Source organism: Symphodus melops (assembly GCF_947650265.1).
Source record: "Symphodus melops genome assembly, chromosome: 2".
Taxonomy (NCBI): domain Eukaryota; kingdom Metazoa; phylum Chordata; class Actinopteri; order Labriformes; family Labridae; genus Symphodus; species Symphodus melops.
The window spans coordinates 8,639,427-8,663,716 of NC_136692.1; the positions used below are offsets into that span (position 1 = coordinate 8,639,427).

At 39.8% G+C, this 24,290-nt stretch overlaps 1 protein-coding gene across 2 annotated transcripts in view; it reads left to right on the top strand.

The window, feature by feature from the left end:
- The first annotated feature begins 4,177 nt into the window (after positions 1-4,177).
- Positions 4,178-24,290, top strand: part of npnta (nephronectin a) — a 49,386-nt gene continuing 29,273 nt past the window's right edge. The window contains exons 1-4 of one of the 2 annotated variants that reach the window (XM_079337168.1): positions 4,178-4,681; positions 13,614-13,714; positions 19,432-19,482; positions 23,674-23,766. In XM_079337168.1, coding sequence (XP_079193294.1) covers positions 4,611-4,681; positions 13,614-13,714; positions 19,432-19,482; positions 23,674-23,766 — 316 coding nt within the window. In that variant the 5' untranslated portion in view covers positions 4,178-4,610. The remainder of the gene's footprint in view (positions 4,682-13,613; positions 13,715-19,431; positions 19,483-23,673; positions 23,767-24,290) is intronic. The other variant, XM_079337169.1, reaches the window with a different exon arrangement.

Here is a 24,290-nt window from a genome sequence, read left to right on the forward strand (position 1 = left end):
GGCACTGCACAAGTACAAGTTACAGAAATGCATATGGGAACCAAAGCTAAGAAGAAGTGAGTAGGTGGCACTAAGAGATTGTTGAAATGGGTGGATGGAACTAAAACAGCCGCGGGTGGAAGGTGACTAGACGAGTCTTTGTTCACACATACTTCTGTGAGATATGAAGGTCTTGTTATGAGAACAGAATGTTTATTTACTTAAGATCTGCTTGGTAAAGTCGTGTAAATAGAGCACAGGGGAAGTGATACACTCAGCTGAATCTATCCGTGTTGTTTATTTAACAGATTTAGAATGTACTCTAATTGAGGCTCGAGAGGGAAAATATACAAAGAGATAGAAAAAAAACTGACCTTAATACACAAGCTGACAAACTTGACCCTTTTTTGTTTTGTTTTTTTGGCAAAAGGAACCTAAAGCTTGAATGTATTATGAGTCATCTATTTGTTCATATTAATAACTCATGAACACTTAATGAATGTTCTTTTCATTGGGTCAGCATCAGACAATTGTCAGACACAACAACGTCTCCTTTACACAGCTGCCTTCACTATTTCCCCTGTATCCTGTTCATGTAGCATTCAGTCCTAACACTCCTCAATCCTTAAAAGTAACACTTTAAAGGAAAAGAAGTTTCTTTGCTTTCAATACACATAATCGTAATCATGCATTTGTTTGCAAGATCTTTATGTCCTTTGTTTATTTCCCCATATCAAATCATAAGTATGTCTATGCAGAATCTTTGCCTTCACGTCAGTGGGCAACATTTTCAGCATTTGATGGTTCTCAAAAACTTCTCTGACCGAACACTGTAGCAGCATAACACATAACTGAACTCTTGTTGTGTTAACGTGGGTCATTGCTCATCATTAACACCGTTTCCATAATACATGGAGACAAAAGTCCTCTGCTGCCCTTTCTTTCTTTATCCTAAATAGCACCATAACTCATAAATTTACCTTGCATAATCACCATGTCAATGTGTTTTCCTTCCACTTTTCTAATAAATAACCATGAAAATAATTAGAGCAGTGGAGAGAAAACAACAAAGTTATGATGCATGTTTGCTCTTCGGTCCTAACAGCTGTTTTTTAGCACATCATAATCGTATTGACATCTATTTCCTGATGCTTCTCATTCCATTCTCACACATGCACATCTGCTATCACCTTATGTAGTAGCTCTTTGCAGACTCCTTGGAAAGAGCTAGCTCAAAAGAGTATCTGAAAATGTGTCACTTTTCACAATGAGATTAATTTTACAATCACAAAAATAATATTTTTCTTTTGGTAATGTAGAAATAACGAAATTCTATCAAAGCTCATGACACATTTTTAGCTGGGTTTGAAGGACACCAAGGTTAATAGCAGTGCCTCTTTATCACCTACAAAAGTAATCAAGACAGCCAGTGACGAGAGTGATCATTTATTGAACTTTGTAATGCCTGTCACTGCTGCAGCGAGGTAGAAGTCAATGAGACATGCTGCAGAAACAGCCTTTTTTTTTAAATTTTCGTTTTAAAATGCAAATATTCACTATGAGTGATACATGAGTGAGTGTTAAAATACAACAAAATGTAGATACAAAAGGGTTAGACAAAATCAGCAAAGAAACTACACGTTGGCAGCGGCCGTCATGACAGAGCTGCCATGACCGACACTACATGTTTATCGTTGCCAAGGAAACAACAGACGTCCCTTCAAAGCAGAAGCTGGAGATGCTACTGACAATTCCCATGCTGTGGCAACAACGTAATGTCAATTATACTTCGTTATATAAGCTCGTCAGTAAACATGCTTTTCCTCAGATTGGTTTCACCTGTTTGTCTTCACTGCTGTCACCTCGAGTTCACTTTCATCAGGGGTGGAGGTTGAAGTAGGAGAAAGAAACATTCCCATGATTTCACGCCAGCCCTGATGTCATCATGTGTCAAATTAACTTTTTCTTACAGTTGTGTGTCGCTGAACATCAAGAGGTTGAAATAATAATCCTTTTGCGGCTAAACACAACAGAAGGGACACTGTATGTGTACTTTAGTGATTAGTGTAAACTGACTCTTTTGTTCCTGACTTTTCTTAACTTTTCGCAACCTACTTCAATTAGACTTCAATTTTGGTCTCATTTTCCGTTACTGCAACCACATTTTATATGTCGAATGCTGTAAATAATGTGATTAATAGTGTAATTATACACAGCCGGCACATTCACATTCAGCAGCTACTACATAGATTTATTATGAAACTGATGTCAGGGCGTAACAAGGCGAACAGTTCCATGCATCAAAAGGCTCAGAGAGTGTGAAAAAGCAGCAGTAATCTTATCAAACGTTCATATCGTTCATCTCCTGCTCCATTAAATGACACTCTTCAGTCAACAAGCCATCTCTTTTCTTTTGTTCCTTTTTGTTCTTCCGTTATGCCTGACTGGAGAATCATGTTATTGACTGACTGTGAATCTGGAGGCTGAGGACCGGCTCGTCAGACAACGAGGCAGACTTTTCAAATTCTGCTGCCCGCAGACAGAAAGTGCAATTCAACAGCCTTTGAATAGAAAGTGTTGTTGTCGAGTCAGATAGGAGACAATCACACGAACAGAATCAAACATAACCTCTAGTTGTAGAATGTTAAAGACCTTCCAATTTCATGTAGGATGTATGTAGCCACTTTGTCACTTCATCATCACCAATTGCTTTGTCAACAGCCTTTTTGATTCATTGAGTTCAGTGTTTGACACTGAGTTTGTGTTTTTATGGAGCCAAAAGTGCTTTCATATAGGAAGTGTAGCCTGCACTGCTGTCTTCTCTGCAAAAAAAAAAAAAAAGGTAGACAACAATTCTGAATCTTATATGTCCTCGCCCCCAAAATGTTATGAACAAACTAAGCAAGACAGGTGAGCTCAAACACTTGGACATATTAATTAGAACTAACATAAAGAAAAATAGGCTGAAAACTACATTCTATAACTTTTCCACCTTAAAGAAATTCAACTCAAAGGCTGATCTAACAGTCCAGTAACTGTCAATAGGGACAATGGTGTCCACAGGGCCGGATCAGCAGTTTACTGCAGTATGTAACTTCAGTAACCAGCCTTTACTTATAAAAAGAATCCAGCAACACATTGCCTGTATGGTTTGATACAATGGCTGAGGCTAAGAGATGGAGGAAGCCATAAGAAAATCTAAAATTATTTTCGGTGTGATCATAAATGTTTAGCAGCTTTGCTGGATGCAGAAAGTGATGTATCCCAAGTTATTTCTCAGGTTTGCAGACAAATGAATGAATACATCTTGAAACAAAAAAAAATATTTTACCATCCACAATTAATGATCAAAACTGGCTCAGTGGAATTCATCTATCAGCCCTACAAACAGCAGGAGGTTGTCCCACAGTGTTGATTGCGTCTCATCATAGAGCTGTCTGGTGTGTTCATTTATCGTCTTCTGTTGAATAGAGCTTTATTGTTTCTCTTGCATCTCTTTTATGTGGAATGTATTAAGTTACAAAATGTGTGACTCGCTAAATGTGATGCAACCATCTTTTGATTTTTCTGTTTAATTTTAGTGTTATTGCACACTGTCCCTTGATTAAAAAAAGAAAAAAAAAGACATCTACCTGTCACTCAAAGGGACCCGTCCCCCTCATAAGGAAATATTTAAGGAACTGCTGTTTTCTGCACTTCAGCATTGACTTTATTTGTCATTCCAGAGGGATAGGATGTGCCACTGTTCTTGAGACTTTAGGCTGAGAAAGACAAGAACAATTGGATAAAGAAAGTGTATGTAAAGTAATGTAATGATGAGATTTAAACAAATAAGCAGAGTCAGGACGGGCAAGTAGCTGTAATCACTGTGAAAAAAGTTCATCACATACAATAAAATGACACGAGACGAGAACAAAAGCTTTCCCACTTATTTAATCAAACTTTTTTTTTTCTTCCCAAATCCCCATTTAAATTACACTGCGTATATGTCGTCTTCACTTCAAATGTATTCCCAGTAATTTACACGGCATTTTCTTCAGCGTAAACACCGTCTACCTGGGTGGCCGATGCACCTGCGTGTCTCAGCAGGCTATTCAATTAATGAAGACATTTCAAAAGCATGCATCTGGATCCTCTCCTCTTCCTCTCGGCTGTTCAGGTCAGGGCGTCACATTCAAAGTCTTCTTGCACGAGCTGCTGGCTACTTGATATCCACTGTGTTTTGGCGGCTGGTTATGGGAGAGACTGGAGATAAGGACTGACTGCAGTGGGTGCTGTTGGTTGGAGAGCCCGCTGACTGAACTTGTGAGCGGAGACAGAGAGAGAGGGAGCTGCGCGCGCTCTTCCCGGCAGAGTGCGTCCCGATCCACTTATACACACAAACACACACACACACACACACACACACACACACACACACACACACACACACACACATCGGGACCACTCTTCTTCTAGGCAGCGGACTGCCTTCGGTGAAAATCGCACATGAGCAGGGTGAGGGACGCCGGCAGACCTGTCCTACCTGTGCACCTTCCGCGTGCGTCAAACAAACTCCGCTGACTCCTCCGCCGTGATTTGGATTACGGAGGATAAATAACAAGCAGCCAGGGCGCGTAACTCCCGTAATCATGGATTTATGGATAAAGTTGATGTTGTTGTACAGCGTGTGTATTGGAATAAGCGCAGACTTTGATGGAAGGTGAGTGCACATGGTTCACGTCGTATGGTTAAGCCGATGTTTTTGTATCTTTGATTAAGAGCCAGAGAAATGTAGCCACCACAGTTTAACCAATTGATTGCCTGTTGGTGTTCAAATGTAACTATGCCTTTGGTTAAACACAGCTCTTGCACTTGCCTGTGCAAAACGAATCATTATTTTACAGTAAGGTCCTTTACCTGCTTTTGTAAAGTGTCTTGAGATAACGCCTGTTATGAATTGACGCTATATAAATAAAGATTGATTGATTGATTGATTATTTTAAGCTCTCTACAAACGGAGAATCTCGATTTAGACATGCAATGAATGAAAACATGTGGCTACTAGGAAATTTCGTGCGCTTGTAATGCACCTTGGTACCCATCTCTGCGTAATCCTTTTCGGTCTGTTTTCCCTCTCTAACTTTCCTGCTGAACCTGGTGAATCTGCACATTTTCCGGCTCTTAGTGTTGACACGTGAAAGAATTCACAGCGAGCGGTGCTTGTCTCGTGCAGATATCAGACTGATTCTAAAGTGATGTGACAGCACATCGCTAGGTGCTTCATGTTCAAACACGACTCAGATGAAATATGTGCAGACAGAGGTGTGGAGACGTGCCAGACCCTGAAGAATGCGAGTGTCCGAGATCTGAATCTGCCTAAGGTGCATCTAATGAACATGATGAACGATAGCTGTTTTTCTCACATTTTTTACAGCTGTGTATGCTGGTTAAAATAAGTAATAATTAAAGAAAGAGCACGTTCCTTTAGAATAACAAAACATCTTTTTCCAAGTTTCTTTTGAAAAAGTAATTGTGTGACTCACTAGGCAAGATGTTTCTTCCTGTGTGTATTCCTGAACACTTTCACATTTTTCAGATGTTAGAAACTGCTCTATAGTTCACCTCATATTAATGAGATGGATTACTATATCAGATTGTAAAATTATTCAGAAGTCCTTCCAAACAGTGAGAGAGTTACACAAACACACAGGATGCCCAATAGAGGATGCAGCCAAACACTGCTCTTTATTCCCCTCCTGTATCTCCATCAGACAGGCAGAGCCCACAGCAGCACCCGCTCTTCTGTCAGCAGCACCCGCTCTTCTGTTTCACTTTTTTCATATGAAAGAGAGACTTTGAAGAATATTGGAGGTAATTATTGAAATAGGCTGCTTGCATTTAAAACAAGAAGAAAGAGAAAAACACTTTCAGCCTGACTGCACCTGCTCGTTGATAGCTTTTGACATGTGGAGGTATATTTCCTTTCTTGTCTCCCTCCTGAGCGCTTTCAGGTCAGTGTTCTGCTGTGTTCAAAAGTGAATCAGAATCAGATTTGGATATCAAAGGTCCCAGAAGGAAGTGAAAATGTGTCTGTGTAGAAGAGAGAAAGAAGGAGAGGGCGGATGTGTAACAAAAAAAATTGCTTCAATAAGAACACACTGCATAACTCTTCATTTAAGACATGTTTTTTTTCTCTTAATGACCATGGACAATATCTGTGTGACAGGCCATGGTCTGATGGGATATGTAGGGCATTAACTTTTATTTCACGCATTGCATCTGTGTAATAATCATTTTCTCTAACCCAGCAGCAGCATATTGTACATTATTAACATCCCTGCTGATGGAGTGGCTTGTCACCACGGCCATAATTTGCCAATTTTTATGGGTATAAACTTGCCCGGCCCTGCTCTCCGCTTCAATATTAATTCATTGAGAAAATCTCCCCTGAGACTGAGCCTGAGCAACAAAAAAAAGAAAAGAAAAAGAAAAGCCATTTATACCTGCTCTCCCTCCCTTATTGCCTTTTTTAGAGCATTCCTAACAGGCTTGTCCATCTAGTCCTGAAGGCTCCTTCACGGGCATCATTGCCAAGATCATTTTGTTCGGCACATAATATGTTCACCTGCAAACCTGCAGCTGAAAACGTTGCACTGCTGTTGTTGTTATTGTCGCCGCCTTTAGTTCTAGGACTCAAGGGCAGCCCACTACATGGCATGTAGAACTGAAAAAGACTTGCAAAGAAAAAGCAACAAATAGCAGTAGAAGGATATTCTTTCCCAGTGATGTCACCAAAGTGTTCTGTCCAACGCAGCCAAGTAGCACATACCAGACCTCCTCAGTAATAATCCGAAGACCAGGACTGGTGCCAGGTTATGTTGGCATTGTAATTTCAGACTGAAGGACAACCGCACTGCACTGAGCGATATCTCAGTTTTATCTTGCCTTCTGAGAAATTCGTTTTCACGTATACTTTACCTCATAAAACGTGACCTATGAACTTTAAAACATCGCAAGGCCCCCTGTGGAGATCTCAGTTTACAGCATTTTAGTTCATCCCCCTGCAGTGTATTTAATCCACAGTAAATGCATCCCCGCCTTTCAGACAGCATCCACACATTCCATGCGAATACATAAACGTATCACTGCCTTTCAAGGAAACATCCTTTAAGTGCTTTTTCTGCAGCACTCAACCTGTCTTCACTGTATGTGTGGAAAGAAGGCACTTACAATTGTCGACAAAACGCCTCCTGTTCTTGAACACTTTGAATGCACTTGTTGCATCAATGCACAGACTTAAAATCGGGACTGTGATCTATGCACATGTAGAGAATTTAAACATGTATTGCTAGAGTTTACAGCATGCATTGTGTCGCCTTGCATGAAATCATGGAGGTGCTTTTATTTTTCTTGTCAATTGGTGAATACTTTCCATTCTTATTGTAAAAAAAGCACAGGGATTAAATAGGCCGTAAAATCTTTATCTCGGGTGTTTGTCGATGTCCCGCATGCTGTTATGTGTGTTAATGTGTCAGTCTTGGCAGTCAGCAAACAGGCATGGCAGCACGTGCAGCAGAGGTGGTTCATTAAGGACACCAGGCACCTTATGACTCCACTTGATCATACCTTCAGCTTTCCGAGGTTTGCAGGTTCGAGCAAGTCCTGATGCTAAAAGAAGAAAAAAAAAAAAACGCAGCTATCAACATGCATGGCTGTTTGTGAGGGAAATCCATTCAACGGTATGCTTCAGTATGAGTTCATAGATGCATGATAGTTAGATGGATTAAATTGTCATCGCTCTAAATGAGGACTCCTCTGTCGTGCTCCTCTGTGAATGATGGACTGACTCCTCCTCACTGTCAGGCGGGGGAAATGGGCCAGCTCTGTACCCATTAGTGAAACAATAGATGAAGAATGGCGTCACCCCCACAGTGGATATCAACCTCTCAGTTTCTCCTGGAAGCACCTTGTCTGACAGTCTGTGCTCGAGCAGAGGTGTCACTGCATGCGTGAAGGGTAATAATTATATGCTTGAGTTCCTTCAAGGCTTAGTGCAATTTGGGATGATAAGTCAGAGCCTTAGGGTGATAAATGCAGGTATTATTCTCACATCTATTTGATATGCCAGATTTCTTTTCGGGAGAATATCTCAAACGGGATTACATGTATCTGAAAAAGCTTGTCTCCTTTGTGCCGTGGCACACATGCTCCATTGTTGACTGAGTTTAGTCGTATTTTTCAAAATGTTCATAAATGTTTTAGAAGTGTTTTAATGAAGTGATTTAAGCTCTTGGTTGGTTCTAATCTCTGAGTGTATTTTGGTGCGAAAATGCCACTGGCAAACCTCTGCATGACATCTTGGGGAAGCACTGTGTACATGAAAAATGATTCGATATTTTCTGTATGTGTGCATGTTTCTTTAATGCATTAGGGTGTAGGAGAAAGAAATAGAGGATAAGAGTTTATTGAATGATCCAGGACATGTTGCAGCTCATGATGTTCCACCTGGCTCTGTATGTGTCACACGAAGATCTTTCACATTTCTCTTTATCATCATCCTCTGTGAGTTCAAAGTCTCCATCTCATCATGCACTCAGTTTAAGTCCTGCACCCCTGATCCTGACACACTGAGAAAATGTCATTCATGTATATATGTATGAGTGTACGCTGTACATGTTTATTTATTTTATTAAAAACCTTCAGGCAAGGTAAATATCTGTTCTTCTACATTATTATTTTCTGCTTCTGGATAAACAACAAAACATCTGATAAATATTTGTTCCGCCTGGGTTTTTTTTAATGCCTGTCATATCCCTTTGTTGTTTCTGTGTGATAATAATTTAGCATTTCATTTTTCTTTGTCTCTTTAGAATATCCATGAAGAAAAGAATTGGGGAACAGCTGATGGTTATTTACATTATTGATCCATCTGCCCTTTCTTTTTCCTTAACTACTGAGTTTCCCCTTGTGAGATCAATAAAGTCTAAATTATGAATTTAATTTCTCTTTATGGCAAAACCCCCCCAAAACATTATAAAATTCAGTTATAATTTTTAACAAAAACCAAGTATTGTTTTTATGCTAGTTTTTTGCTCGGCCAACATGCTTAACTCAAAGAGAATAATTTAAAATGAAGAGAAAGAAAAGCCAGAAAATATTTATATTCAATAGTCGCTTTGATGCTTATCTTTTACAACTGATAGTTTGACAAAATCACACCTTAAAAAAGCTCTTTCCAGACACTGCACATTACAACATACAGTAAATGCTGCTGTGCATACTGTAGGTCTACTGTAATTTGGCACAAAAATATCGATTCATTGAGTTCAGTTTGTATTTGTAATCTAATTTAACTGTTTTTTTTAAATGAGAGGTTTTTTTAAATTGTACATACTAGGTTACTACTCTTATTCCCGCACTGATTGTGTCAATTTCTTAGTTTAGTTAAAATGTTTTTTTGTATATGACTTATTTTGAAACATCTGGCATGTAACAGTGTTAGATGAAGACTATTGAAGAAGGTACAAACGACAATCTGGCAGAACATCCAGCATCATTCACACAATTTGCTGATTGTTGTAAGTGTGGAAAAGCACAGTTAAGAGAAAAGACGTCTCCTGAACACTAAATAAGTGTCTCCAGTTCTTTTAAATACTCAAGACAATGTTTCAGGTGTAAGTTGGTGGTCTTTTATTTTGGCAAAGTGTGCATTTAAAGAATGGAAAACTACACTTTTGGTCTACCGTAAATTCCGGACTATAAACCGCTACTTTTTTCTCACACTTCGAGCACTGCGGCTTCTACTCCGGTGCGGCTAATGCATGGATTTTTTATGGGGGACAATGAGCTTCTGCCGCAAAAACATTTGACTTCGTCACGTCGGATCTTAATATCAGTCATTTTGCGCTTCATGCACGCACCCTCATCATGGAAAACACACGGAGAAATACATATGATGCAGTTTTCAAGTTAAAGGCGATCGACCTGGCTGTCAAAGAAGCTAACAGAGCTGCTGCACGTTAAGATGACACTGACAGCGACAACAGAGACTGAGGAAGTGAGTAATGAAGTCATTCTGAGGCAGTGAATGGATGGACTTTTTCTTGTGAAAGATATTACGGTCATCTTTTTCATCAGCCGTGTTACAGACACCGTCGGCTAGGCTTCGTATTGTAACGGTTCATGTTGTAAAGTCAGTAGTTGATAATGTGTTCATAATTCCGATTATGTGGAGAGTCAGTGAATGCACCAGCGAGAACGTGTTGAGCGGCTGTATGAGAGAACGCTGGGGGAGAGAGTTGGATTGTTACGGCAAGTTATGTGTTGTTCTCTGCTGTAAACGGCGTGGTCACGGCCGACAGTGATCGGGTTATTAAGTTATTATTTGAACGCTCTCGTCGTCCTTTAACGTCCGTACGGACGCTACAGTATTTGCGGATGTTACCGGTAGCCTACGTCTGTGTAAATAGCTCTTGTTATAGCGTGGACACCTGCGGCTTATAATCAAGTGCGGCTTATATATGTACAAATACATTTATTTACTTATTTTTAGCCGGTGCGGCTTATATCCAGGTGCGCTCAATAGTACGGAATTTACGGTATTTATGTAAAACATAATGGAATTTTTACACAATTCAACACAGTGATCTCTTAAAGAACAGTTTAATGAGCTGGTGCATCTGGCAAGTACATCCTTCCGTTGAGAATCATAATGGAGAGCGTCACTGATGACTGTTTAAAGTCATGTAACTGCAAAAGAATATAAAATCATTAAGTTGACAGAGGAGCAGGTGCACCCAGAGCAGCATGAACTCTTCCCACAGGATGCCTTCTTATTCTTAGATGATAATTAACTTACACACACTGAGGAGTACATTCAAGAGTGTATAATAACGTCAGGATGAAATCAGCCTGCAGTCATCAGATTAATGTCAGGGGAGACTGTCAAATACTTGAAAAAGTTCTTTAAATGAAGAGTATTCCACCACAGGCTGAGATATTCTTGTTTTGTTTCATCTTTGTGGTTTACAGTATCGAGGGACAGCTGGAGCCATGTTAGGAGACTTAACTGTGTGTGTGTGTGTGTGTGTGTGGGGGGGGGGGTGTAATGTCATGTAGGTGGGTGCATGTCACTCATAGAGATAGTGACATCTAAACCTGGCTGCTGTGCAGACCACTCTTTTTCCTTTCAATTAAAATATTGTCTTTTTTTCTTACTTTCCCTCGCTTCTCATATTTCCATTTTTATTTTCTTTCATATAAAATATTCTTTATTTCCCCTTTCCATCGCAAACCCTTCCTTTCCCCCGTTTCATCTACTTCCTCTCCCTTTGCTACTCTCTCTTTTCCTTCCATACTTTGTTCCTGTCCCTTCCTGTTCTTCTGATTAATTCTCTTCCGATTAATTATTTTCCCTGTTTGCGCTTGCGTTACTTTCATCTCCTTTTTTTTCTTCTTTCATCTTCCTTTACCTTATCTTCCGTTGTTTCAAATAATTTTCGATTCCATCTATTCCATTTGTGTGCCTTTTTTCCTTTCCTTTTCCCCTTTTATGTATATTCTTTACCTCTTCTCCTCTCCTCGTTTCTCCCAGACTGACTTGCTTCTTTCCATGCCGCAAACATTTTCCCTGAATCTGCCACTCTCACTTAGCATCCATCTGGGGTTTTTTTCCAATGAGGTGATTGGCAGCGGGGGCAAGCATTAGCATTTCCTCATCTTGGCATAGAGACACTAACAGGCAGGGATAGTGGCAATAGACGTGACTTGAAAACTAAGCAAACACCTCATTCAGAGGAAAGGATCTATTTTGTAAAGAAAGTACAACAAGGGAGTTTCTCATTTGTTTCGTTACTGGATAACCGTATTCCTGATTACTCTGTACATTTCAAACACAACGTCAGGTCATTCAGCGTTCATATTTTGAATTTATTTGGGATATAAAAACAACACTCGTGCCCTCTTACAGGTGATCAGTAGTCTTTTTCTTAAATGGAATGGTTGTAAAGATCATGAAGCACAGAGTGTCCACAGTATGTATAGCAATGTAAAGAAACTATCTTCTTCTTCATTTATAACTTGCAGGGTTTTAGTTAAAAGTCTCAGAGCCAGGCTCGCGTAGTATTCATCTTAGATTTTCGTTGTTACCCTTACATGGACTCATTCCTTTGCCCATTCTCTCCATAAATATGTGGTGAGCTTTGGTACAGATAAAAAGGTAATCCACATGCTCTGTCTGCCAAGAAGCTATTTCTTGCTCCGAACAGAATAGAACATGGTGTAACAATAACATCCGGCTGTAATTTTCGGAGAAGAAATTCAGTTGTATTTCTGTGTAAAAACACTCATACCTGCCTTTTCTGTCTGAAGGTTTATACATCTGACACTGTCATACAATGTCTGTTAGATCTTTTATACCTGCAGTCCAAAGATACAGGTGCGGAAATGTGTTCATGTAACAAAAGGAGACAGAAAGTTGTGATTATTTTTGGTGTGCTGCATTGCTGTCAATCTGGGCGATAATGAACACAGCTGTGATGTGAGTGTCAGCAGAGCTCACGTTCACACTGAACGCTAAACTCATCGAGTCTGGCAGCCTTTCAACACGGGTCTCCACTTTGACATCACGCAGACCAACTTGATCTGATGCGCTATCAGTTTGATTTCCATGAAGCAAAGATAATCTGCTGCAGGGAAGCAGTGAAAGGTCGGGTTTTAGCAGCTTGAGAAAATGTCGAGTGAGTCTTTTCTTTGTATTAATAGTGCCTCTATTTTCAAATGTACTTCAAACACTAAGAAACTATCGAAAAAGGCTAACTGAAAGTTCACCAGCAGCTGTGTGAAATACGCTAATCAAGCAAGCGCCTCTCTTTTCCAGCTTCTTCAAAGTGACTTTGTCTTTTGTGATTGTGATAGTAAAGTGTTATATCTTTACATTATCAGATCAGATTAGAGTCAATCTTTAATTCTTTTTCTTTTCCGCTGTTGTCTGACATTTAATCTGCAAATCAAATTTATTTTTCACAGCTCTTAGAAAAGTGCAATTTAGTTGTTGTTTTTTTTGTCCTTGCAAACACATATACAGCACAATGTGACATCATACTTTTATAACTGCACTGTTGTTATTGCACTGTCATAGCATACTGCTGTTTACATAAATCGCTGCTTCTGAACACAGAAGTCACTTTAAATCATCACTGGTCACTTTCGCTTGCCATCCATGCGCATGCGACAAACATCGGCCTCAGAACACTTTAAGTCAGTCACAACATACAACAGACTTCACAATCCTAGAAAAAAAACCGCAATTGTAAAATAGTGGAATGGCTGTTTTCGGCTCCCTGATGGTCTAGTGGCTAGGATTCGGCGCTCTCACCGCCGCGGCCCGGGTTCGATTCCCGGTCAGGGAATGTGCTTTCCTGAATTTCCCTCGGGATCAATAAAGTTTCTATCTATCTATCTATCTATCTATCTATCTATCTTCGTTCAAATGTCAACATTTTATACATCTTTATTTGTTTTGTTTTTTCTTCACGGCAGGAACATTCTGTGAATCATGGGAAAGCCTTCTTCAAAACAACATTAAGAAAGACCCCTACTTTTCATTTGGACATTTTAATTGGCTGTGAACTAATTATGTCATTCTTTCACAGGTGGCCGCGGCAGATGGCCTCGTCCAATGGACTGTGTCGTTATGGGGCCCGGGTGGACTGCTGCTGGGGATGGACGCGTCGATCCTGGGGTCAATGCCAGCGTGAGTACCACCGTGCCTGCTGCTGCTGCTGGGTGCAAACAGGGCTAACAAGGTTGCCAGGTTTCAAGCTGGGGTCAAAAATGCTATTAGACAGAGGTGATGCAGTAAAGCTACCACAGCGACTAAAGGCGTGGGGAAACACACACACAAACACACACACATGCTTGTTGTCACAACACTCGCACACAGCTAATGGAGCGTCACACCTGAAACGGTCTTTGAGTAAAGATTGATGGTATTGGCTGCTTTGACCGGAAGACCAGCTGATGTTTATTTTCAAACTGCAGGTGGTTATAGTAAGCGTGAAAGTGTTGCTGCAGGTGGAAACACTAAATACTAGGGTTTCATTAGAAATTACTACTGTGCAACAACAAGCTAGCTAACACATGCCACAAGAAGAAAGATGTTAGGAGCACAGTCAGCGGGGTTGTTAAGTGTGTACACCAAACGTTGATGGTATATTTAGCTACACCCCTTGAAAGATTCAGAGGATGTGTCCCTTTTACAACCACATGCCTGCATGAAATGTAAGCATGTAACGTTTACAACATATTCACATTGTGTGAAGAGGAGCTATACTCTCCTGTAATGCTGCTCTCTGGAGGTGTGGATATAACTTAGACTCAAATCTGGCAAGTTGCCTAACTAATGTCAAATGCTCTATACTGCTTGGTGCCTCTGGTGGTGTAGCTACTCTGCTTTGCTCTGGAGGTTTAATGAATAAGGGGTTAACACATGGATAGGCCTTCACTGCAGTGCAATCTAAGCGACCCGTAGTTTGAAGGAATTATTTATTGTTTCTTAATTGGCTCTGTTGAGATATAGGTTGCTTCCTTGCCAAAAGTAAAAAAAAAAACATACTCCTCCTATATCTGTTTGTTGAAGGCTTAAAATAGTTTGTTAGCAGTAGCGTTGGTGTTAGCGTACAACAGTGTGCTTTTGATTTTAATGCTTAAGCTTGATCAATACGGGATTTTTTTCAACAACACAGAGATTTAAGAATAAAAGATTCACAGGTGTCCAGTTGTTAGAATAATAGTGACCAACTTTAAAGCTTAAACATTTTTATTTTCTATGTGGCTCGTGCACCAATTTTAACGAATGTTACTATAGAAAAATGATTACAAATTTAACACCAGTTGTGCTTACAGTACCACTGTCAGTCCAACTGTTATTCTACATGTGCTGCAGACAGTGCTGAAGGTATCGAAAAAGCTTTAGTTGGAGCGAACTCTTCTAAATAAAATGAGGATCTAAAGCTTCACATTTTATTTCCTGCATTACATGTTGAATAAACAATTTTTATCGCTAGACTTCTGAGTAGATATCTGTGACGGCAATTTATCAGCCATCGATATTGGTCAACTAATACTGTTTGGTGGTCAGCCTCTGGTTAGGTTCTTTTAATCGAACTCTTTGCAGGGAAAAAAAAACTGAGCGACAAATTTAGCAATGCTCAAAGACACTGGTTTTAACAGTTCTATGCAAGTTGACATGCAAACCTTCAGCTGAAATTCATCTTGATACAGGAAGTGCATCAAAGCCTTCATTTCAACTACAACGATAACAACAAGTAGGCAGCATCCAACATTTTGTTTTTGGAACCTTGATGAATAAAAAAAAAGGTTTGTCTGAGATTAAAAAACAAAACAAAACGTATTGCTGTGGAGATGCTCTCAAGTAAACCTCTTTCCTAATGCTCTGATATTAACTGTCTATGTTGGCATACAATTATCTGTTATAAATTCACATTGAAGTGAGAGTAAATAAATGTCACCTTTTCTTTCACTGCCTGGCTTAAAACTGAGATGGAAATTGGGAATGCACAAAAATCAGATCTCATTACTTCAGAATCAGTGTGTGCATTTCAGTGAGGTATATGTAATGGAAATGCAAAGCAGAGTCTGCCACCACAGCCATATGGGTGTTTAAAAGTGGAACTTATTGAAGCTCTAGGTTATGGGTTTTTAAATTCCTGCTGCTGAAAAGGGGATTGTTAAAAATGCATGTTGCTCAAGGTTGTCGATTAATGCACTCATTTATGTGTTCCTCATTAATGAAATAACCATGTTTTGATTTATGTTCATATGTAATTATGCTCATCATGCCATGCTTTTGCCGACCTTTGTTTAACTCATTGAATTTTGCATTTTTTTTTTGTGGGAAATATGTCACACACTGCGTGTTTGGCCTAAAGCTGTGTGCTGCTGCAGCTAAAAGACTGATGAATTTTCTGGGTAAAGGAGCTATTTTTCACTTCAATTCCATGTAAAAGTGGCAGAGTGCCATTATTTCACTTAATGCTGGAGATGTTCTGAAAGACTTCTCATTTCGTTCTGTAGAACACAAACAGTCTCACTTGAGTTCACAGCCCTATAGTGTTATGTTTTCTTTTTAGCTCTGCCAGATTAACCTCAGGTCTTTGCTTGACAAATGTGCCGTTTATCCACCTCTCGCTTCAAGACTGTTATACAACAAAATATGATAATTTTATTCTTACGTAAACACTTAGAGTCAGAAAAACAAGTTCTGCTAGTGGCTTATGGGACCAACGGGGTCGATTTCATGGCTGTAAATCAGTGTATTTTTTTAGTTTCGTACAATATGTGGCCTTGATCAAAAACCTCCTACCTTTTCCCCAAGGCCTTGACAATTAAACTTCACAATGTGTGCTGAAAAAGCACCAGTGTTTCACCCAGACAGCTCAATTGTATCATTTGATAGTGTTGTTTTTAACATAGGGCCAGACTCAGCAGTAACACTGGCAGGAGTCAAACATTTCAATGCCCAATGTGTCCCAGTGCGTCTGTGCTGGGCTCTGTGCCTTTAAAGCCTCTCATCCATGTTTAGAAAATTCAAGCTGGACTACATTCGAATTTTGGGGTCAGGACAAAAAAAGACGAGAATGACTTGATCATCACAGAAGCTTCGATTAGCAGACAAGACAAATTCATACATTTTCTTAAAAACATAACTAAAAATGCAACAGCGCATGCTGTATGGTTTTTCCTGCTCCAAAAACAAAACATTTGTTGGCATACATCATTGGTGCCATTTATTTAACACAAAATTAAGCACAGTGACGTTATAAAAAGCCATGTTTGCATCAATTACACCACCAGCCAACCAGCAGTGTGTCAACATGTTTCCCTTTGTTGTTCTGGAGTCCCACATGTTCCACATTGTGCCAAAAAACCCCCCCAAAAAACAGGCTAATTTTGAGCTTAACCATCACATCGAGCTGCTTTATTGCTTTCGCTCCATCGCTTTTTTCCCCATCAAAAACATATCTGCTCTGTGAGTTAAATCAATGGCTGAGTGCTCGCCTTAACATTTCCAAATGCTCCTGACTGGGTGCACAACTCAAATCCACTCACTTGAGACTACAATCAGTATTCCATCAAGTCAGTGAGGTACTGATTTAACCCTGAGTGGAGGGCGCTCTAAGGTATGGGAAAGAAAGGAAGTGCAATCAAAGGTGTGTGTGTGTGTGTGTGATAGTGTGCACTTTTTTGTCTGCATGTGAGTCAGTGGATGCAGCCAGTACTGATTTCGGGGGCCTTGGTACGGTCCTATGGCGATAGAGGAGATTAGGTTGAAGTTTTATCAGATCGAGGCTCTCTCAGATTGTGCAACTCTTCTCAAAGAATGAGAAACTTAATGGATCATCTTGGTTTCTTTTCCTTTAAAGCAACAGAAGTGAAAGAGTGAGAGAGTACTACGTGTAGGAGAAAGTGAAATCCTGCAGTGTAAGGGAAATAGTGTAGAGGTTATAGGAGTTGGAGATTATTGCTGTTAGAGTTTGGGAGTGACATCAGGAGAGCGAGACAGGCGCAGTTGGAGACGGAGAGTGGAGCTTAGATTTATAGTAAACTGAAGCTCCACTCATAATGTTCTGACAGGCCATCCGGCAGGCAGAGCCAAACTGATTCTAACCAGCTGCCATCATTTCACTGCCACAGTGACAGTGACAGTTTGAGCGTTTGTTCATCCATCGCAACTCCAGCGTCACACAGTAATCATTCTGAATATACTTTAACTATTTTCAAAACTCTTAAAGATAAAAATAACCCTGTATCTTTAACAAGATGGTATCACATTTGTTAGTATCCAAATTATATATGCAAGGGAAGAGATTTATGGTGTCAGAAGAGTTATGGTGTCACGTCTGACAAAAGTAGCAAGGTTGGATAAAACGTGTGCATTCAGGTTTATGGTAATGATCCCTTCCATGCAAATCATTGATTTTGGTCACCAACAGAAATACTGCTTTTCTGTTGCCATTTGTCGAGCCATTGCTAGCTCATAGATCAGATGGTGATTAGCTTGTCTGACGTCACTCTGCCATTGCCTAGTATTGTGGCTGGGCTGCTCTTGATGAACTTGATAGAATAGACATATTAATAGTAAGTACTCTAGAGCTCTTAGTTGGGTGAATAATCCAACAGATAAGATAAGATTCAGACTGAGGTCACAACAATAAAAACATCTTTATTCAGACTTACCTTACTTCAAAGTTGACTCTCAATCGAACTTGAGTTGAAGTCCAAAAACATTCAGGTCAGCATTAAAAACAAACACGTCTAGATTTCTCTGGCCAGTGTAGCATATCATTGAATAAGACTCTCTAACACTGAAAGACTTGAAATGACTCATAATTTGGTTTAAGACTTGTTAATTGAGTTTAAACTGTCCAAAAGAACTGGACTGGTATTTATTCAACAATCCAAAATAACAGAGAACGTATACGAGCAGTGTACGTTCTTAAGGAACTGGGTTGAATATCACCTACATATTAAATAGATCACACATTGTAATTTCTTCAGGCGTCCTGGTGGATTTAAAATCCATTGAAGCGGAGATTTCCTTTGACTGAGTGCAGCCTTTGTTTGGACAAATGGAGAGGACAGGATTAAGGCAGGACTTTTGAATTAGTAATTGGAGTTAACAAGACAGCGATGAAAGCAGAGAAGTGATATCTCAGTTTAAGGAGTTCACTCGATCAGGATTGTCTGTGCCTTCTCCTTGTGGGCTCGACTTCCTTTCATGATCACTAGGCTGTAAAGGAACGTCTGAAAGTGTTCCGCTTTCATCTACCTGTGGTAAGAAGATGAATACAGCATGGGCGGGTTTGCTCCGATAAATTAGAGGAAGTATTTGCAGAAATAAAAGAGACGTGTTCCGAGTTAGTTGATTCAGACATAAATGGCTTGAATGTAATAGAGGACATGTGGAACCTGCAGCATTTAACTTTATGTGAAAGTAACTAGGACTGCATTTTAGTTAAATAATGTTATAAAGCAAGTCTGTCAACATATAAAGTATTGTAATCCTAATTTCTAAAGAATTGTGCAAGGGGGAAACTGCTAATTTACCTGTATAAGGATGTAAATCAAAGAAAAGCATTTTAAGAAATTAGACTAAACATCCCCGGAGACGGAGCTTTTACTGTAGCATCTTCATGATTATTAAAACTCAATAGCAAAAAAGTCCAATTTGCATCTTGTTTCTAAAGGCACCTGTGAAAATGTGTGACTCCAGAACTCCAGATTGTGTGTGTGTGTGCGTAGGTGTGTGTGTGTGTTTTATTCCCAGGACTGTTTGCTTGTCTAAGTGACCCGGCTGTGCCCTCTAACATCATGTTCATTGTTTTTTTCTTCCTCTCAAACACTTAGCAATGCCCGCAACCTTTGTGTGTTTGGCTATTTGTTTTGCAGCTCTCTTCGCCTTAACTCACAGAGTAGCCGGGATAAGGTGCCAGCCCCAAGGTTAGACCACCATGTTTCTTCAAATAATCTTGCAGGACATGAAATTGCTGGGGGCACATCCTCTGAATCCTGGGATCCCTTACTTATTTATAGAGCCAAATGCACCCCTTCCTCACACACACACACACATACACACACACACACACACACACACACACACACACACACACACACACACACACCACTAACACCTCATGCCCTTCGGCAGCAGCCAACTTCTTCCCTTTGGCCTTATAGAAATATGCAAACAGCTTCCTCTGCAGACCTGATTTCACCTGAAGCCATGTCAAACACGAACTGCTGAAATTCTTTGGTGTCTCATTCGCATTCAGCTGCCCCTCTCGTCCACCCCTTTAGAATGCTAATGAAACGCTTGGAGCTGAAATCCATAATGTTTTTTAATTAATCTATTAGTAATATATCCATCTGTACAGTGCAAAGTAAAAAACGGAGTGTTTACTGTGGTTGGGGATGCTTTGCATACATAAAGAAATAAGGAGCGACCTGGTCATGTGAAGAATACAAACTTACTTTATCATTTGTGTAAAATATTCATCACGACAGTGTGCAATCCAAACGCTGACATTTGCACTGCATGCAAATGATAACATTATAACACAAGTTCAGACTCCGAACAGGTGATCCTTTCACCCTATAGTATGCAAGCTGACATTTGTCCTGAACCTATCAGATGATTCATTGATTAGATTATTAGCAGAACAATATGGTTTGGAAATTGTGCCATTTATTAAACAAAAACTTCCCCCAAATTCCCTGCTTCATGCTTTAAAAACGCTTACAATTAAATGCCTCCAAATTTGTAATACACTTAAGCTGAATACATCGAAATGATGTGGGTATGACAAATCTCCATTCTGATAATTTCCATCCTTTTTATGCATTTTACAGGCAAAGCAAAATTTCATTTAGTGGAAAAATGACTCAATTATTATAGTATGGGTCGAAGCTATAAAGTTGTTATAATCATGTCGTGATTTATTTATTTATTCAGATTCATAAGGGAGCATGTGATGGCTTATTAGTTGTGTTTGAGAAATTTATACAAATATGGGCTGCGGTTTGAGAGAGAGGAAGGTGCACATTAACAACCCCGCCCCTTGACAGACAGCAGACTGCAGCACCTGTAATTTATGAGCCAATCGAGCTAGCAGTGTTTTATTCATGTATGCAGCTATAAAATTTTAGATCACCGCAACAGCACCCGAGATAAAAACAACCTCTTCCTTCACTCATCTAAGGACGAACCTTTCGTTGTATGTGTGGATCTTGGACAATGAACAAGTTAAAGTGAAAGTAGTGGTCATGTGGTCGTTCAGACTCATCAAAAACAAGCTTAAGTAAAGGACTGCTGTATTAGTGTACAATCACACTCATACCAAATACTACAAAATAAAAATACAAAAAAGGATTAATGCTAGGCATTAAATATCATAAACAAAGGATAGCAGCAAAACTACAGATAAACTCTGAGAAAAGAAATTAAGCAGAAAATGTTTATCAAATACACTCGTGATTAAATATTCATTAGAGACAGCCTCAGGTAATTGCGTTTGTGATTGCAAGATGATGCAACTTGTAATTAACTACCGATTTTCCCATCTTGCTTTGATAATATAATCCATTGGCTTATTATCAATCTAAAGAGAATAGTTTCCCTTGTGATTACCAAAAGGCATCACTGAGCCGTCGATAAATCAAAAGAATCTGCATCAGCAGTTGCAGTAAACTATCCCGAGGACCAGCTGATGCAAACCAAAGAGAAAGTGTGTCATCACTCGACATATTTTGATGGTGTTCATGGAACGGACGAGGCTCATACGTGCTATGTTTGGCCTTCCAGCTGGTACGACCATTTTTAGTCCTGCATGTCCTCTGCTGCGGTTAATGAACAAACTGCTCTGAGATCTCTCTCTGCAAAGCAGGAGGCTTAAAAATACCCTCAGAGGCAGAGCCTGCTGATATCCGCCTGTGATCCTGCTAATCAAACTCTCCCACATGTAGGAGAGGAACAAAAAGAACTTCACTCGACTAGCCTGCTAACTAACAACATCACAAGATTTCATTTTAATCTCCTGACCAGACCATTGTCTAATACGTTTCCACGAAAGTACAGCTCTTTTTATTTTTCCTCCAACAAATTGGGCCATTTTTAATTTCTAACTTCCAGCTTTGTCTGCTCAGTGTTAGCTCCTGAGCTCATCTTGCAGGCCTCTCATAGCTCACAATTCTGTATGTCGATTAGATTACATAGCCTAATGAAGAAGAATGAGTCTGAAGATGTTATCAGTTTCAGTTAAAGGATTGATCACATACCTGTCTGTCTTTGAATTCAGCTGGAGCATTGTTATAGACTGAAACCGGAGCAGCTAAAGTTGATAGATGTGCTGCTGTGAATCTGCTGAAAAGGAAATATAAAAGAATGTAACTCGATTCTGAATCACACATTTCATTTATAAAAAGTATTGTTCAAACCTTCGCTCCTTTGCTCTATTAGGTGTCCCTCAGCATTTTACCATGTTTCTAGTATTAAAAGATATATTGAAAACAGTACTGTGCTATCTCTATTCAGTGCAAACATCTAAATCCCCAAAGTCCCTGATATATTAATGTAGTTTCAAATATGACAGGTGGTCGGGAGTTCAAGGCAGTTTTTGTTAACTAGAACACACCATAGGCTATGGCGGAGTGGGCTAATTTAAAGGAAAAATGTGCAACTTTTTTATCCAGGAGATGTTGCCCAAACAAATTGTTTGGCGGCCAAATGTTCTCCTCAAGCGACACACTTCCAACCCTCCTGCACACAAGTTTAGCACAAGCGATAGACAAAATTGTCCTTGGCTCGAGCTGCACCTGCCTGTGGTCTGCATTGTTGAGTTAGCAGGCTACTGTTAGCACACTTTAGTAAGCAGTGAGCTTCACATCACACATAAATTGACGCGATATAAGAGCGCCTAACTGAAAATAAAATAACAGTAAGTAGCAAAAATATAACAACAATATAGCAAAAAAACAACCCTCAACCCCTCTATTATCGTAACAACACTACTGCATCTGAATGGGGTAGGGGTTGTAATGTGAATGAACAGTCTAGCTTAACGTTTGCAATGCAATGCAAAGTAGTCTAACCCCTAAACACTCCAACAACGGAGGTGCAATTTTCAGTCTTGTTTATCCCCCCCAAAAAAAACCATAAAATATTGTCCACCCAATGTTACCAATATGTCTTAGCCGATTTTGCACAATAATTATCAAGGTACGACACAACGTACCAAAAGTGAAATCTTTTTGTTTGAGGTGATGTTCCATGAAAAATAGAGCTACACTGACAAGACAATTAAATAAACACTATACACACTCATGGCTACAAACACCGTCACATCTTTACATATACAGATACAAAGAGCAACTTCCACCATTATCTGTTTCTCACTTTATCTACTTTACGCACACATGTATGTTCTGCCTCCTCCACCACAGTGATAATTAAGTCCTCTGATTGCACTGTATTATGACAGAATTAATGAAGCTTTTAATGAAAATTAGTAACACTTGGCTGAGGCCCAGTGTATCAGACATGTTTAGCAGCAGGCTGCAGTGAGCAGAGTTAGATAAAGCAGCAGGGCTAGCCTCCAGCTCACTGAGACAGAACACAACGAGCCGCTGAGGCTGTGCACCATGTCTCTGAACGCACCCAAAATATCACCAACCATGTTTTTTGCTAAATCTGCAGGGCAGTGCTTTACAGAGGTACTAATTATAATCCACTATTTTGGTTCTCTAATTGTTTCAGCGTCAGTCTCAGGGGAAAATATATTCATAAAAGGTACAACTGGCTGCATGCCACTCTGAGAATCTGTGCTGCATTTGAAAACAGGAAAATATAACTTTGCTTGTTGTAAAAAAGTCAAACTTCTTATTTGTCTTATTCCAAGTGAAACGATATAGCTCCAGCAAGAAACATTTATCCTTTTTTCTATATTTGGCAGTTAGCTGTTATCTGTTATCATTACTCTCATGCTGTCTTTTTGCTGTAACGAGGAGTAAACCGATAATTCACAGCCAAGTCAAGTAGCAGCAGGATTACGTGCCTTGTCATCCTGATCTTGAACAAGTAGCCTTCCAGGGCTCTGTGCTGATCTGTGTCTTCCTCTTTGAATCCCTCCTGAATAGCTGTGTGTCAGCCCGGCTGCAAGAACGGGGACTGCGTGGGACCTAACAAGTGCAAGTGCCACCCAGGCTTCACTGGCAAGACCTGCAACCAAGGTGAGCTTGTCCATGAAATTTAAAAAAGCTGTAAAAACTCTGGCTTTGCTTTACAGTTGAAGGTGACTTTATTTGTCTCAAGAAGAAAGATACTTTGGGGACGCCTGTAGCGCAGTGGCAGTGCTCGCATCACCATGTATGGAGGCTGTGGCCTGGGTTCGACCCCAGTCTGAGGCCCTTTCCCGCATATTATTCCCCTCTCTCTCCCAATTTCCATATCTATCCACTATCTCTCACAATAAAGGCAGAAAAAGCCTGAAAAAAATAAATAAAGATACTTCACATAGAGAGGTGTAGATGATACAGTATGGTCACCCTAAACACTTAAAAGTTGAATATTTCCAACAGAGATGTTCCAATACCTTTTATTATTATTATTTTTTTTCAAATTTCCGATACTGATTTAAATAGCTGAATGTGAGTATTGATGTATAAAGTCATTAATCTGTTAAGAAACCTTGCACCAGTTGAAAACCTCATGGCATGACTAGCCAGGGCATCCGATAAGTTTGGAATGCTCGAGA